General features: G+C 36.0%; 2 protein-coding genes across 2 annotated transcripts; one reads left to right on the forward strand and one right to left on the reverse strand.

Annotated features, from left to right (window-relative positions):
* Positions 1-1,195: 1,195 nt before the first annotated feature.
* On the forward strand, positions 1,196-4,895 carry LOC129318604 (vacuolar cation/proton exchanger 3-like). Its single transcript, XM_054963453.1, has 11 exons — positions 1,196-1,501; positions 2,246-2,313; positions 2,439-2,467; positions 2,604-2,800; positions 2,889-3,104; positions 3,265-3,378; positions 3,471-3,587; positions 3,682-3,735; positions 3,836-3,952; positions 4,066-4,159; positions 4,449-4,895. Exons 1-11 carry the CDS (start codon positions 1,295-1,297, stop codon positions 4,505-4,507), a joined length of 1,272 nt encoding a protein of 423 aa, XP_054819428.1. The 5' UTR covers positions 1,196-1,294; the 3' UTR covers positions 4,508-4,895.
* Positions 4,896-5,749: 854 nt separating this feature from the next.
* LOC129318357 (ABC transporter G family member 31-like) lies at positions 5,750-16,285 on the reverse strand. Its single transcript, XM_054963080.1, is given in 25 exon segments — positions 5,750-6,416; positions 6,624-6,790; positions 6,899-6,914; positions 7,633-7,719; positions 7,903-8,074; positions 8,188-8,415; positions 8,560-8,693; positions 8,997-9,080; positions 9,182-9,472; positions 9,565-9,897; positions 10,004-10,224; positions 10,346-10,502; positions 10,638-10,741; positions 10,820-10,980; positions 11,075-11,391; positions 12,366-12,647; positions 12,735-12,835; positions 12,838-13,035; positions 13,379-13,523; positions 13,763-13,842; positions 13,971-14,133; positions 14,586-14,670; positions 15,281-15,369; positions 15,456-15,576; positions 15,860-16,285. Coding segments are annotated over 25 exon segments (4,359 nt in total). The 5' UTR covers positions 16,201-16,285; the 3' UTR covers positions 5,750-6,134.
* Positions 16,286-16,750: the final 465 nt, after the last annotated feature.

Genomic DNA, 16,750 nt, shown 5'->3' on the forward strand with positions numbered 1-16,750 from the left:
CTGTCTTTTGAGGTTTTCCATTTTGTTGGTCTATTTCATGGTTTTATTCAGTTTCTCAACGTAGACACACACATACATAATACATATATAGTTGATAAAAATATATCATGAATAAGTGTATATTATATATATAGTTGATAAAAAAAATGTCATGAATAGACATGAATAAATTATATTTTACCGTTTAACTCTGCATTTTTCTTCTCGCCCACGTATCACACAAGATAGCCTTCATTCAGGCAAATAAACCATTAATATCACTTCTTGTCATGTTTATATCAACATTGATATTGAATCTTATGTCAAATTTTACTCATCCTAGCTATCAAAATAATTTTCCATTTAGACATCGTATATCAATAAATTTTCAGTTGACCCGATTATTATACCCCGAGAATATTTTAAACTTAGCTTGTAAATTTGAGTTAACGCTAAAAATAGACTTTCAATTAAGCTGCAACCTTCCCGGTTCTAATATCAAATGAAGCCATTCCGAACATATACAGTTTATTAATACTTGCTGTGTAACATTTATAATTAACCAAGTACTAAAAACTAGACTAATAATTAATCAAGGCACTCAAGAAATAATTGTTAAAATTATAATTAGATCTTGGTTAAACCATTCATGAAAACAAAATATTTTATTAAATGGATCAAAGTACTGGTTCAATGATATATCAGTTTAATTGACCTAATTAGCCTATTTTTCAATATTATAATATTAACCATACATCCCAGTGACCCACATTTTATCCATTAATTAGTATATTCTTTAATTAACACCTACAATTTACTCCATGTAATCAATTACACGAACAGTTAAAAAAAATGGGGCATGGTTAAGTTTCTGTTTAATTCATGCAGGGGTATTATTATTTACTGAATCGGTGGGTAACTATTTTTTTAATACGAAAAAAAAAATGAAATTGAACGAAATAGTGAATAAATATTTTGTTTGTGAGTGAAAGAAACAAAAAGGACTGAGATCGGGAGGAGCAAGCGGTTGCACAGGAGTGCAGAACCTATGAAGAGAGGATAGGAAGGGAAGAGAGGTACGTGGCTCATGCGAGCAAACGCTACGAAAGTTCCTGGAAGCTTCAAACTGTGCACTATCCCAATTTAAAGTACTCCTCAAGCTCCAATATCAGATCATCAGAAAGCGTTCAATTCGATTCATCAATGTATACGACCACTTACACGACCACTCAGTAAGCTTCATTGATGCTTATATATAGCTGCGTTACATATATATTAATACCTCTGATCCACGGAGAGAGATACAGAGGGAAAGATGGAAGAGGACATAGAGAAGAAAGGAGAGGGAAGTGGAAAGAAGAGTGTGACGATGCAGAGAGAGAACAGTGAAGGAGGGACGAGAGGTCAAGTGTTGAGGAAAGTGATGAGAAACTTGCAAGAGGTCATCTTCGGCACCAAGCTTGCCGTGCTTTTTCCCGCCGTTCCTCTCGCCGTCGCCGCTGATACCTATGACTTTGGACGGGTAAGCTTCTTATTTTCATTGTCAGGCTTAATATGTTTAAGACGTTCGAGTATAAATAAATATAAGTGAGGTTTAATAATTAATATAAAATAAAAAAGAATAACTTATAAATTTAAATTATTTTGAGTTGAAATGTGGTCTCTTCTTATTATTCTCGATGTTTGCTTTTTCTCGCTTTTTAAATGATTGCTATGCATTCCTAACTAGTGACATTAAAGCTTGAATTTGTGTGATTATTAAAATTCCATTGTTGACCACCTCCATTTATGCATATTAATAAAATTTTCAAACTCTTTCAATTTATTGCAAAACATAATTTTTTCCCATATTTATCCTCAGTGAAAGTTTGGTCATCTTACTTATTGAGTTAAAGTTTATTGCAAAACAAATTTTTTTTCCATATCCATCCTTAGTTAAAGTTTGGTCATCTTACTTACTGAGTTATTGGTTCCAAATTTGCCTTTCATAATGTAATTAACAAGGGCAGTGGCAAACACAAGCCCTTGAACTAATGGAGGCCTGAACTGTATAAATTGTAGAAAAAAATTGAAAATGAGTTAAGAGGTTTCAAAATTATAACAGCAGCGGAGACAAATATTCCAAACTCATCATACTTATTTGTGAATTGTCAACTCTGGGAAGCATGTTGGTCCCCAACTGAACAAGGGCCATTTCAAGAAAAAGGTATTTAATAATTTAAAGAATGAATGGTTTTGATAACTTGGATGTGCAAATTAAATGCAGGCATGGATATTTGCTCTGAGCTTACTTGGACTTGCCCCTCTAGCTGAACGTGTCAGCTTCCTCACCGAGTAAGTTTTGTTTTCCTTTATCAACCCAACTCAATTTCACACTCTAATTTGACCTATCAATTGTTTTTCCTAATACTTTAATTTGTTTTTTATCTTTTTCGTGACGCACTCTTTGGGGATTCAAGACAAATCGCATATTTCACTGGCCCAACAGGTATATATCTACCATTCCATTTTCATCATATAAAAGTCATTTATGGTTATGCAAATATAACGAAACATTGACAAACTTTACATATAATAATAATAATAATAATAATAATAATAATAATAATAATAATGTGTGCCAGTTGGAGGGCTTCTCAATGCAACATGTGGGAATGCAACTGAGATGATAATAGCACTACTGGCACTTCACAAGAACAAAATCAATGTTGTCAAGTTCTCTCTTCTGGGTTCCATTCTCTCTAATCTCCTCTTAGTTCTTGGCTCTTCACTTCTCTGTGGAGGCCTTGCCAACCTCAAGAAAGAACAGAAGTATGACAGAGTATGTCTTCTTTCTTCTCTTCTTTAATAGTTCATTCCTCAAAACTCGATCTTCTAATCTATTTCTTTAATGGTGTTACTTTGAACAGAAACAAGCAGATGTAAACTCACTCCTTTTGCTTTTGGGATTGCTTTGTCATTTGCTGCCATTGATCTTCAAGTATGCCCTAGCAGGGGACCATTACCCTATCGCTACTTGTACTCTTCAATTGTCAAGAGCAAGTAGTATTGTCATGCTTCTGGCTTATGTTGCTTATATCTTTTTCCAATTGAAAACTCACAGACAGTTATTTGATTCACAAGAGGTAATGAATTAGAATCCACCCAAGTCCCCCCGCCCCATTCTGGGTCCCATTAAAATTTTATAAAACAACTCTGTTTTTGTTCTGCGAGATGAAAAAGGAAATGTTTTGGTAGAATATTTATGAATCCCTGAGCCGACTGTTTTAATGGAATGATGATCAGGAAGATGATGAAGAAGAGAAGGCTGTGATAGGATTTTGGGTTGCGTTTACCTGGTTGGTGGGCATGACACTCCTCATATCTTTGCTTTCTGAATATGTTGTGGGAACTATTGAGGTACACACACACAGAGACATTCATATATATCCACATAATTAGATTTATGGATATTTGATTTGGTTGATTCTTGTTTAAATGTTGTTAAGTAGGCTGCTTCAGATTCTTGGGGTATTTCTGTAAGCTTCATTAGCATAATTTTGCTCCCAATTGTGGGGAATGCTGCAGAACATGCTGGTTCAATCATATTTGCTTTTAAGAACAAGCTGGTATGATTTTTCATTTTCATCACTTCTTAAACTTGAGTTTCTGGGCTCTTAATAAATTCGAAAAGTTACATATTACTCCTTAATTATTTTGCAGGATATATCGCTAGGTGTTGCTATGGGATCTGCAACTCAAATTTCTATGTTTGTGGTAACACTACTAAACAACTAAGATTATATAGACAAAGTCATTGATTAATCTAATTTTTGCTTGTAGTTAAATTCTTATTATGTAATGATCAATGTCTCAGGTTCCATTAAGTGTGATTGTTGCATGGATAATGGGAGTAAAAATGGACCTAGATTTTAATCTCCTAGAAACTGCGTGTCTTGCTCTGACAATAATAGTCACAGCTTTCACTTTGCAGGTAATTTGGGTACTCACAATTTCTTTTATGGATGTTGACTACTATTAATAATATTATTACTGAGTATAAAATATTTTATTTAACCCGTTTGATTTTGTTCTATTTACATTTAGGATGGAACTTCACACTACATGAAAGGAGTGGTGCTTTCGCTGTGTTACATTGTCATTGCTGCATGCTTTTTTGTTTATAAAGTTCCATTTGCCAGTGAGTGCCTTTCTCAACTCTAAAACTTTTAAACATTTGAAATTTATTTTCCATCTTGTTAGGAGGTGGCATCAATCCCCCCTTAAATGCATCATCTTAAAGTTTAATTAATAAACAAGATGTGATAAGGAGAATCTTCCTACTTTGTGATGCTCTTGCAGTCTCTAACGTGAATGATATACGTCAAATACATTAATGTATAGTTAATTGGCTAAATAATATTTTGGGGAGTTTTTTATTACCATAATAACAATTATTTTTATTTGACTGTTTGATTTCCTGAGTGCAGATCAAATTCCAGGCGAGAATGTTAGATTTCAACCATCTACGGATGCCATGGCCACTTGACTTGACCAGTGGCTTAATTCACATATTGGCTGCTTCAGAAAGCTAACAAAAGAACCAAAGCGTCGCCGTTTTATGGATCTCAAAGATAATTTGAACCACATTTCACTGGGATGGAGAGTTTGGATGCCCCTTTATGCTTCAAATTGTTACATTTTCAAACTCAGGTGTTGAGCGCTATCACAAACCAGAAAAAACAAGGTTAACTATATAATAGGGTTGAAAGAAGGCTCTGTGTAGTGCTTTCTTTGTAATAAAGTTTCACTCTTGACCTCTGGGGTTCGCAATAACGTTTGTACGGTCTTTCCCTTTTTGTTTCATTTCCTGTAAGGATAATTTTTCCTGTACCTAATTTACTGAAGAGAAAGAAATAATAAAAAAAATCTCATCATATGGAATGTATGAATAAATTATCAATGAACCATCATGCATGCAGCATGCTTGTATATCAACATATTTGGCGAATTGGCGTTCTTACTTGAGTTCATTTTACCAGTTAAGCGGGATTCATTGTTCTTTTCCTAAGAAACAAGAAAAACATTAATATTTTAGAATTGCTTAACTAAATGCGAGTGGTTTTAATCATTTTCAATTTAAAATAAAATAAAATAATTTTAACTACAAATTTGAGAAACGAGGATTTTTTTTTTTTTGGGAAAAAAGGGGAAGAGAATGATAAAGATTGTATTAAGTACTGACTAATGTGTAACTAAAGACATCAAGTAACAATGGTTAGGGACAGACTGTTGGTCGGGACTTCCATCGATGCTCGTGACGTGGATGCTGAGGTCCCGTGTCCTGTCCCTGTAAATTTTAAGTGGACACCAAGCCAATGTAGAAAGAAGTATCTTAAAATGTGAGAGTTAAAATTATTGGAGTTGAGTCCTCCGCACCCAAAAGCAAATCTGAACCATTCAGATTAATCTAGACGGTTTAGATTTAATTTTTTTATTTCATATTTATTAAAATAAAATAGTTATAAACATTATAAAAAGTATATTCCAATAAATCTAATCGCCAATACAGTCTAGATTTATATTACGAAAATAATTATTTATAAAATAATTTAATAAATGTTATATTTTAATAAATATAAAATAAAAATAAAAATAAAAGGATTATGCGGACAGTCTAAATTTGCTCCTGAGTGCAGAGGAGCAAAAGGAGCAAAGGAGGAGCAAAGACGCGGAGGAGCAAAGCGGACTCCAAAATTATTCTCAATTGTAGTTCCAAATTAAACTAAAATGGATCATAAAATATGTGATTAAACCAACTAATAGTGTCTAAATAGCAACATATGGGAGGGAAATCCACAAGCCCCTGTCAGTCAGAGACTAAATAGTCATTAGTACTATGTTCCATGCTTCAGAATTGCTGATACCAAGAAACAAGCAAGAAGTATAAAGAGCTCCCGAATCTACAAAGAATTCTAGTCCTCCCGTATCAACAATTCTGGTACTATCGTATGTTCAACAAAAGAGAACTTGCAATACGTTTACTTTTCATTAGCATAATTTTGAGTGGGGCAATATATATTGCTTCCCTCAGGTAGCGTGGAACGTAGAGTGTCATGTACATGTATTAATTATTAAAGCGAGTTCTCTAATCCCTTTGGAACCGTGTTATCCAATCATCTTCTCTGGAAATTCAAGAATTTGACGGATACAGCGAAGGACCCAAAGAAGACGAGAATAAAGCCAATAAGAACTAAAGCAGACACCAGCACTGCAGAAACTCCATTGATCTGAAGATCATATCCAAGGCTTGAAGCTAAGTACTGTTTCACAGTTCCCTCGAATCCAGGTCCCACAATGATAGTCTCAACATCACCAAACTGAGATGTTATAATACCACGTAGCGTCCATGCAACTGGGCAGATGTAATAGAACCAAATCCACCACCCCGGAATACTCTGTAACGTGCAAGCCATTAACAACTTTATTACCTTGAATATAGTATAATTTAAATGACTGAAAGTATAACGCTGCTTAATTCATGAATGATTAATTATTTCATTTTAAAAAAAAATTTTGAGGCCCAGAAAGAAATAAGTATATCCCCAACTAAAATTATGGAGCAATTTTTAGCCAGAAGTATAGCATATTAGTATATTACTCACCGATTTTGGAATCAGAAAACCCGAGAGAAGATTCCATAAAGAGTAAAATGCGGAAGAAATAACAGCCGCCAAGTGCTGGGACGGGGTCAAACCAACAGCCATCATGCCGTAGAAGGTGAAGTAGGTGAAAGTCAAGAACATAAATACAAGATAGAGGATGAATTTTCCTGCAATATATAATAAGTAAGCTTTAATTAATGGTCAATATTTAGAAGACAAACACAACCATTTAAAAAATTGGGAGTTGGGATACGTTTGAAATAAAAGGAAAATACTCTGGCTCCTTTCATTCTTTTTATTTGAAAAGAAAACATACAATTACGAATGAAATTATCATTCAGAATTTGCAAGTGTTGCAAATGTAGAGAGGCATTGCTAAAGTGGGGCGAAACAATACCAGCATGCTTTTTTAATAGATATTCAATAAAATAATTTAAGAGGCATGCGTTATAAATTTTCATGTAATTAAAGCGCAAATGTCCATAGTAAACAAGCAAGTATAAGTAACCAATTAAATCTTTATGCTACATATAAAATACATCTGAAATGTCTATGGATAATGTTGTTGAGTTTTCAGCATGTATACAATAAAATTCATAATGAATCATATTTACAAGTTCTAAACAATACAGTTTATTCTTTAAACTTCATACAAAACACAAAGATTCATATCTAACATCGTAAGGTATTGAATTTTAAATGACTTAACTACAAAGTTCCATCAAAGACATCTTAGATAAGGGGCCCAAAAAAATGAGACGGCCCTGTTTCAATCACTAAAACTTGTGGGATATCCCCAAGTCCAAAATCTTCAAGCAATATAGATTTTTAAATATAAAGTTGACCAATAAGATTGGGTCTAATAAAATAGACTAATTTCTCACAACATGACAAGCCAAAGTTAGAATTCTTGTTAGGAAAAATGCTTATGTTCAATATTTCACCATGCTTTGAATAGGATTGCCTCTAATATAAATACATATGATATATATATAAGCTGAAATCTTACCGCTGTTAATTCAAAATTGACCATGAAATATGTGATTATGCCATAGACAATCGTCTGAACAAAAATGTATGGGATCTCCACAAGACCCTGTTGATCAAATGAAGGGATGATGATACTTGCGTAAGTTGTTCAACCTTGGACATCATCTTGAAAATTTGTCTCTGGCGCAGGCATTTAAAAAAAAAAAAAAAAAAAACTCTCTCCTTACACCAATAACTGAAGTCAATTTTCTCTTATTCCAGTATATACAGAGTAATAAAACATTAAAACCTGGGCTGCGGCATATGCGATTGGAGAGTACATTCCAGCAGCTTTCTCTCTGTAAAAGACCGTCCTTTCTATAGAAACAATTGGTTGTACGGAAGAAGCATTATTCACACCAAGAAACAAGCACGCGGAATAAAGAGCTCCCATAGCAACCATCAAGTTTTGAGTTGTGGCCCTACAAAATATTTACAACCTCCATTATAAGAGATATTTTTGTACGCATTTGTATGTAGATATTTCCCTTCATGAGACACAAGAATATGAGAATGAGATAGCATGGATGTTCACCTTCTTGAACCAACGTCCCAGAATACGGAACCAAATATTAAAGCACTGATTGTGGTGAAGAATAACCTCATGGCGTTATATTGTGGACTTCTCCAGTACACGAGATTTTGTTTCCGTAAGTTCAACAAAAGTTGGGTCATCAGGTTTTGTGAATACATGGAGTCAAACTTCAGTGGTTCTGAACCAGGAGGAGGATGTGAGAATTCCTTAATAGATTGTTCCACCGTCCTGAGGTAAATTAAACATTTATAAGAAATATTTTATTCATTCATCTCGGAATGCATATGGGAATGTGAGAGAGAGAGAGAGAGAGAGAGAGAGAGACTTCTCTAGGAGCACCACAGAGAAACAGCTCGCGCATAATCAAAATACCTGTATTGTTCGGAGTTCCTGTAAATATCAGCAAAATCGACGCCAAGTTTCTCTTCAGCAGCAGGGGTAGTTACCTCAAGCACCCAAGTAGCTGGATTGTAGCCACCTGGAATAGGGGATACTCCTTTGATACTCTGCAGAGAAAATAGAAAAATAATAACACGAAAAATTAGTGACAACTGAAAGAACAAATTATGCAAAATCATTTTATATTTAACCAATGAAATACAGGACCTAAACTTCCAAGATTTACATGTCTACTGTATTCTGTTCATAGCTATACATATTAGCAAAACCTCACAATTTGTAAGCAAAGCAGGACGTTTTTTTATTCCATTTGATTTAGCAGGTGCCACAGATAATATAAATTCATATCTCATGAATTCTTATAGATTCAGAATATAGATCTTGGTAGAATAAATAAACTGTAATGTCACCTGAAAATAGTCTATCATTATCTGTGACTGCGAACCAAGTTTTCCTCCATATATCACCCGACCCCCGCGTTTCATTAGAAGTAACTAAAAGGAAAAACGAAGTTTAGACTCTTCAAGCCAGACAAGAGTGTCATGAATGTTATTAGAGCAGTCAACAGATTAGAATATAGTAGAATAGAACAAACTTCATCAAATGCTTCAAATATATCAATACTGGGTTGATGTATGGTGCAAACCACCGTTCTTCCAGTATTAACTGTATTGCGAACAGTTCGCATTACAATGGCGGCTGCGCGTGCATCAAGTCCCGATGTAGGTTCATCCATAAAAATAATGGAAGGGTTCGCAACAAGCTCTACTGCAATCGTTAATCGCTTTCTCTGCTCCGTTGATAAGCCAGAACTACCTGGCAAGCCAACCAAAGCATGTCTCAGAGTATCTAGCTCAACTAGTCTCATTACTTCTTCAACAAATTCCTAGATAACACATTTTAACGAGAAATACTAAGAAAAATAATTCTCCGTAGTCAGATATTAAAATGAAAAAACTGTCTAATGAAGCAGCTTACACGTTTTAAATTTTCGCTGACTTCCTTTGAAAGACGAAGAGATGAAGAAAACCATAGGGATTCTTCGACGGTAACTTGAGGAGAGTGTATATCATTTTGTTCAACATATCCTGATATCCTGGCAAATGTCTGTTGCACTTTTGCGTGACCAGATATCCTAACGTCCCCCTCTATGTATCCTCCAGTTTTCCTGCCAGCTAGAACATCCATTAAAGTGGTCTTTCCCGCTCCACTTGCCCCAACTAATGCGGTAAGAACGCCGGGTGAGAATACTCCGCTCACATTTGACAAGAGCTGCAACCTGGTTTCTGGGATTCCTTGCTTACGTAACTCCTGAGAAAACAAGTTAATTAAGCAGTTGAAGGGGAAAAAATGTACATCTGGTGTTTGCTTTGCCTAGTCACATTCGTGATAGAATCCAGAAAAGCAAGGAACCCACCTTTGGCATGTCAACAAAATAATTCACTTCGTGGAATGTCATGGTCAATTGTTGAAATGGAAGAATCATTCCCTTTGCTTTACTTCCTTTTCCAGGAGACATGGTGGAACTCATTTTGTTTACCTGATTATCATTATGCGCCGAGAAAGCGACTGCATTACCATCTCCGGTAGAATTGTTTTCCAAGTCATCAGGAAAAACCATCTGGGCTTTTCGGAGTGCTGAAATGTGAAGTCATAAAAAACTAAAGAGGAATTGTGAAACATAAATAGAACAGATATCAAAGAATAGTGAAAGTCAAGGGGAATGGATATTATGTAGAAAGAGAATATGTATACTCACGATTCAAATAGGCCAAGGCCAAAGTGACCATGTTGTTGAAAAAGATTGCATAGGTGAGTAAAATTACAATACTAGCCCAATACCAGTAATCTTGGGTCGGTAAACTGTGTGACTGGAGGACATTAAAACCAATCGTGTTGTCCCCGGTTAATGATTTCTACAAACAGATTGCGGGATTAGTATATAATCTACAGCAAGCCATCCATTAAAAGTTTCATTCGATATTTTAACGAAAATTAGTGTTAATAAACAGAAAAACCACACACAATTTACATTAGCCTCGTTTCACTACCTGCATCCACCTTGTGGCAGTAAATTCGTTAACTGAGATGGCGCGTTGTCCATAGGTAAGCGGTGACAACCAGTAGCCCCAAATCCACCATGGTTTAATCATTCCTGAATGGATAATGGTCAAATCACCAACGGCAGTTTTAGTGTTACAACTTTATACAATAGGTTGTGCGCATAGTGTACCTTTAGGAACAATGAATCCTCCTAGCAAGAATATAATCAGCAGTGCAGCTGAACCAAATGTGTTGGCAAGAACCATATCCCGAGCGATAGAAGCCATCATCCGAAAGAGACCTAATGCCATTTGGTGCACTATAAAAAGTAAAAACATGTAGCGAAAAAACCTGAAATATTTAAAAGAATTAGGTAATGAGTATGTTTATGAGGCCAAAAGGGGAGAAATCTGCAACAGAAAGAATAAGTAATAAATTATGATACCTTCCAGCAGAAGGAGCAAATCCAACGCTATAGTATACTACTACAGTCCATACTACCGATTCAATAACGGAGTAAGGAACACGAAGAAGCCAACTGGAAGAAGACCAAGCCCATGCAGTATAGAAGAAATTATCTCTTTGCTTATAAAAAACTGGAAGCCGAGATATCATAAGAGGAAGCTCCGAAAATCCGTTAAACATCATGTGAACTAGCCCAAAAAACAGAGCCGAGAGATAAAGGTTTCCATTATACTCATCCGTTGGATGTAATCTTGTTCGAATGAATATGGTACATGTGACAAATCCAACAAAAATAACCTAACAATATGAAAATAAACAATCAAATTAAATGTATGTTTTGTTTAGTCACTGTCTCAAGAACTGTCATAGCTATCATGAAATATCGATCGAATCCCGGTTAGGATAAAAATTGAAGTTTAGGCTTGACGCGCCAATCTAAAATTATTGCATGCTTCGAACTTATCAAAGTGGAAACGCGCCCTGAAATATCTAGTGCCTGTACTGTACTTGGGGATCAAAAGATGGAACTGATTGAACAGGATTTGATGACTCTCCAATCCACTACGATTATTGCTCCCCACCCCCACACACCAGCTTATTATACTACTATAGATATGCCAATATGGCATTGAATGGCTTTTGCATATAGGCATGAATTGCAAGCCTGTGAAAATGCGGAAAATTCTTGCTATATTTTTTTTAATAAGTTATCACTTGTCATTATCATGTCATAAAGACTTTAACTGACAATTTTACTATTAGTAAATTACTAAAAAGACGTTACTGATTATGGTTTTATTTGTAAAGAATCAAGTTGAGAAACATCTTTTTTGACCAAAAAAGATTTAAGAAATATCCATTAAAGAATCATTGTAAAAAAATTACAAATAAAATCTATAGCTCCTAGAATTTTGTGCTTAAATTTTAAAATTAAAAAGTTCCTATACAATGTGCAAGGGGTTTATTCTATTTTTCATAATACTGTAACTTGACTTCATAATAAAAAGGATGAGCTAAGCACTCAGTGCTGCAAAGGTTAACAATAAATAAACAAAATTTTAAAATGAAAATAAGAAGTGATGTCAAGAGACACATAAGGATTAATGTCTATTCACAACGCAGGTGAAAGTTAACTGAGACAGTTACTATTAATAACAATTCAGGAACTCTAATTGTAAACTAACAAGGAAAATTTTTTTACAATGCTTATGCCGAAATGTAAAAATAAAATTAAAAACAAGTTTAAAGGATCACAATTTAATGAAGCATACCTGGCAGGTTCTAAATATATAAAGGAAGCTATGTCTTTTGATCAATAGCACTTCTCGAGCAAAGCAAGCTTTAGAGAGCTCCCACTTTGATGCAGCAAATTTAGTTCTGGCCAAAGCTGAAGGGTGGCTCCTTGATTTTTCATATGGAACAGACAGCATGGATTCCAAAGACCTTCCAAATCCGGAATTTTTAAACGCATCTGCAATCTCACGGACTGGGATAAACCGGTATGGTTTTGAAGGATCAGCCCAGTACTGAGCTTGATCCTTTTTGGAGGTCACCTGCTCAGAAAGGAGAAAAAGTAAAAAGAGAGCAAACATGCCGGAAGAGTAGACCATAAAAAGCATACAAGTTTAGAAGATATAGACCTCCTGAAGAAAGTCCGCAACCCCCTTACGAGGTGGAAGCCTGAAACCTAATGACTCAAAAAACTCAAGTACATTATCTCGAGGGCCATGATATACCACATGCCTTCGGACAGAAGCACCAGATCATCAAACAGCTCAAATGTCTCGGGTGCAGGCTGAAGGAGAGCCATGAGTACAGTAGCTTCCATCAGATGAACAAAATTCTTTATGCAATTAACTATCTGGTATGTAGTAGAGCTATCAAGTCCAGTCGATATTTCATCCATAAATAGAGTTTTTCTTGGTCCAACAATCATTTCTCCTGGAAAAAAAAAATGTGACGCACTTGCATGTCATTAAGTGCCTCGACAATGCGAAACTCAAGTCAGTGACATCTTAATATTTAACTCATCCAACCAAGACACAGTCACAGCATTTATGAAATTCTTAGTTCATAGATTATCTTGATCCTAGAAACTCCCTACAGATCTCAAACAATAAAGTTCTAGTTCTATTATCAGATTAACTAAAACAGAATTACTTCAACTACAACAGAAAAACAATTTAGACGAGTAATGTAGTTAATCTGAGCAGTTTCTATGACGAGTTCCAAACGTTTAACACAGTGCCATTATAGCTAGCTGCCGTAAACGGATGAGACAAACCCGTTGTAACTCTTTTCCTTTGGCCACCTGACACTCCCCTAAGCATATCGTTCCCAACTATCGTCTCTGAACATATGTCGAGACCAAGTACTTTCAAAACATAGTCTGTGGCCACACTATGCTTTTTACCTCCAATGGATGATGCCTGTGGAGGGTAAGAATTTCAAATACTTGTTAGTCACGGTTTCATTAGTTAGTTAGAATGTCAGTTGTAAATATTGTTGATCAACTCAACTAGTACATCTACAAATAGACACTGTATTCGAAGTTCAATGAATAAGAGAAAGAATCAATCTTTTAATTATCCCATTTCAGTGAAGTATTATCAGAGTCAAGTATTGTGTGCTTTATTTTTATAAAACACTACACAATTTAGATAGCAACCTTCATGAAGGCGTCAATTTCTGGACTTGGTCGTATGTTCCTTTCCTTCTCGAGGTGGCTCAGTTGCTTTGTGTATGATCCTGACAAGAAAGGATGGGGAGGTGGGAGAGGGAGCAAAGAGTAAATGAAACAACATACCCGCAAGTTTCTAAGGCTACATAAATTTTTAATTGAATATAATACCCTTAGCCTTATGAAGTCAATATACCTGCGAAACTTGCACTTGCACCTTGACATCTAGCAGCAAAATCCAAAGTTTCTCTTACTGTCAGCTCTGCTATGTGATTATCTGTTTGGCTAATGTATGCAGAAGTCCTTTGAACACAGAACTCATCTAGATCATTTCCGTTATACGTTACACTGCCGCTTTTCTGTAGACGAAAAGAGAGTGATAAAAAATATTCTAAAAAATGAAGAACAGTTCATCAAGAATGTGAGGATCTTATATTATTAATGCTAAATTTCATGCTATAAGATCGGGACTTCTCAACAGTTGAACCGAGTAAAAATCCTCGGACCAGAAAGTCTAATGCTTTCAAGTGTTAAATGACTAAAAGCCAAATCACTCCACCGAAGGAACATGCCATCATCTAATTCTGAGCCATTTGCTATATAATCTCTGGTCATTCACCCAGTCAACGTCCGTTCTCGTTAGTTTTATCAGATATAATCATTTGAATGGCAAAATGCAGACTACCGCAATTTTGAACAATTTATTTTATCTTGGTTCCGTAAAAGTATTTGTCTTTATTGATAGAAAGATATTTTTTAACCCAAAAAAAAAAAAAAAGCATATGCATATTGGCGAATGAAAATACGTTACCTTTAGGTTGCTATCAAGCTTGCCCGCTAGAGCTAAAAGCAGGGAAGTTTTCCCCGACCCTGGGGGTCCCAATAGCAAAGTCATCCTGCACAAGAAATGACGTGTACTAATGACCAAGTGTATGTCGAATACACCCAACCCATGACTTCTACCCGAAAAGAAAACAGCACACATGAAAGTCCTGAACTTATCGGATTAAAGAACATTCACTTGTGATGCCTCACTGCTTTAATGTCACACCACTTAGGTCCCATATTTTGACATCCCAAGTCCCACCTATGCCATGAGCTTCCATATTCCGATTCATTATAAATTAGTTTACTTGCTCGATTCCGCTGAAATTTCCGGCACGCTAATGCGGAGTCGTCAATTTAATATAAAGCCATGTGCTTGTTTGTATTCAACTTAAGAAGTAGCATAAGTAAACCATTCTTTACAAAAAGAAAAAGTCTTATTAACAACTGATTACTTCATTCTACAAGACAAAACCAAAACAACTGCAACGGAAAGCAACTAAAGTTTTATGCCTTGGGATGAATTGCGAGACGTGTGTTAGTGCCCGAGAAGCAAAATTTTGTTGCTCAAATTAATAAGATAATTACATGAGTCTTTAAATGATATCATTAGATTAACCTAATAAAGAAATTTTAACGGCACATGACACAAGTAGTAAATGAAAGGAGAAGAAACGTAACCTTTTAGGTTTGATGACGCCACTGACATTATTCAGGATGGTTAGTGAATGCCTTTTGGGTCGAAATATCCTCAATTTGGTTATAACATTCTGGGAAGCGTCCGCAAAGAATTGGAATTAGATATTGAGAGTTTATTACCTGGAATTAAAATAACGGAAAGAAATCCAAAATGAACCTCAAGAACGTCCCGTGAGCTATTGATCAGAGTTGGCAGAGCTCTTGAACCGATTTGAACATCAGCCTCAACATTCAAGTTCTTGTACCTCACTTCGATTTTGGGCACTTCCAATTGAACTCTGTATCAAAAAAATGGTAAAAGCAAAACAGTTAAAGCAAAAGAAATAGTACGTATCCACACGGTTATGTGTCGATACAATACAGACGCCTACGCCAAATATACAGTGTTCATATACAATATTTGAAGTAATATAGCATATTTGATTGTAGAATTGGATATGTATTCAATTTTTTTTTTTTTAATGACAGCACGCCTCAGAATTCACATTTAGATAATTTATGATTTCCGCGAAGATATGATTCTTCATGAACAATATTATCAAAACTGCAAGATGCAGACACCTGTCAAGCCGTTCTTTGATGCCAGCAAGAAGCCTGTAATTGTCTTGATCATTGGTAGCTAATGCCTGCTTGACAACGAGTTCACGGTGGGCGCGATTTAGCTTCCTCACATCTATTATTTTCTCCGTTCCACTTGCGTCGTCTGCCTCACCGGCCGTCCGAGATGTTTGCCTGACAAGAGCGAAGTTGTTCCTCTTCTGCGACGGCAGCCTGGAAATCGCCGCCCACCGGAGCTCCTCCTCGTCCTCGGCCAACGTCTCCGCGTTCGACGGCCTGGCGAAGCTCTCGCTTCCCAGTGATCCCACGTCAAAATATTCGGTTCCGTCAGTAGCTGCTGCCATCCTCTCTCTCTCTCTCTCTCTCTCTCTCTCTCCCCTTCGGAGTGTGAAGAAAGAATGAAAAGTGTGCGAGGGTGGGGAAGGAGAGACGGACGTAGAAGAAACAATGCAAAATTGCAAACGCAATGAATCGTGCAGGGACAATTTAGAGAAGCGGGCTGCAATGACGTTAAAGCCCTCGTGTTTGGCGGCAACAGAAAGCTTCGTCTGCTGTCGTTGTCCTGGTTAAGATAGGAATTTCGCTTCTTTTCCAAATTCAGTTATGCTGTTTTCCCTTTTTTCGGATCTTTTACGGGAGGACGCTGCCTACTTCTGTTGTTAGTTGTTACGCGGTGGAATTCCAGAAGTTCTTGCGGGCAAACGATTTGATTTGGGTTTTCATATATCGTATACACACACCCATGCCAGCTTCGAGATTCTACCCCCACAATGTAGACGCAATTTTGAAAGAACTGCGCGCCTGAATAAGTAAAAAGAGGAGAATTACATTTCCAAGTTAGCTTGGAGATACCAATAAAATTTGATTCAATTAGTAAAAATTTAATTTATAATT

This window comes from Prosopis cineraria, unplaced genomic scaffold (assembly GCF_029017545.1).
Source record: "Prosopis cineraria cultivar Desert tree isolate PC_DT_omini unplaced genomic scaffold, ASM2901754v1 PC8, whole genome shotgun sequence".
Taxonomy (NCBI): domain Eukaryota; kingdom Viridiplantae; phylum Streptophyta; class Magnoliopsida; order Fabales; family Fabaceae; genus Prosopis; species Prosopis cineraria.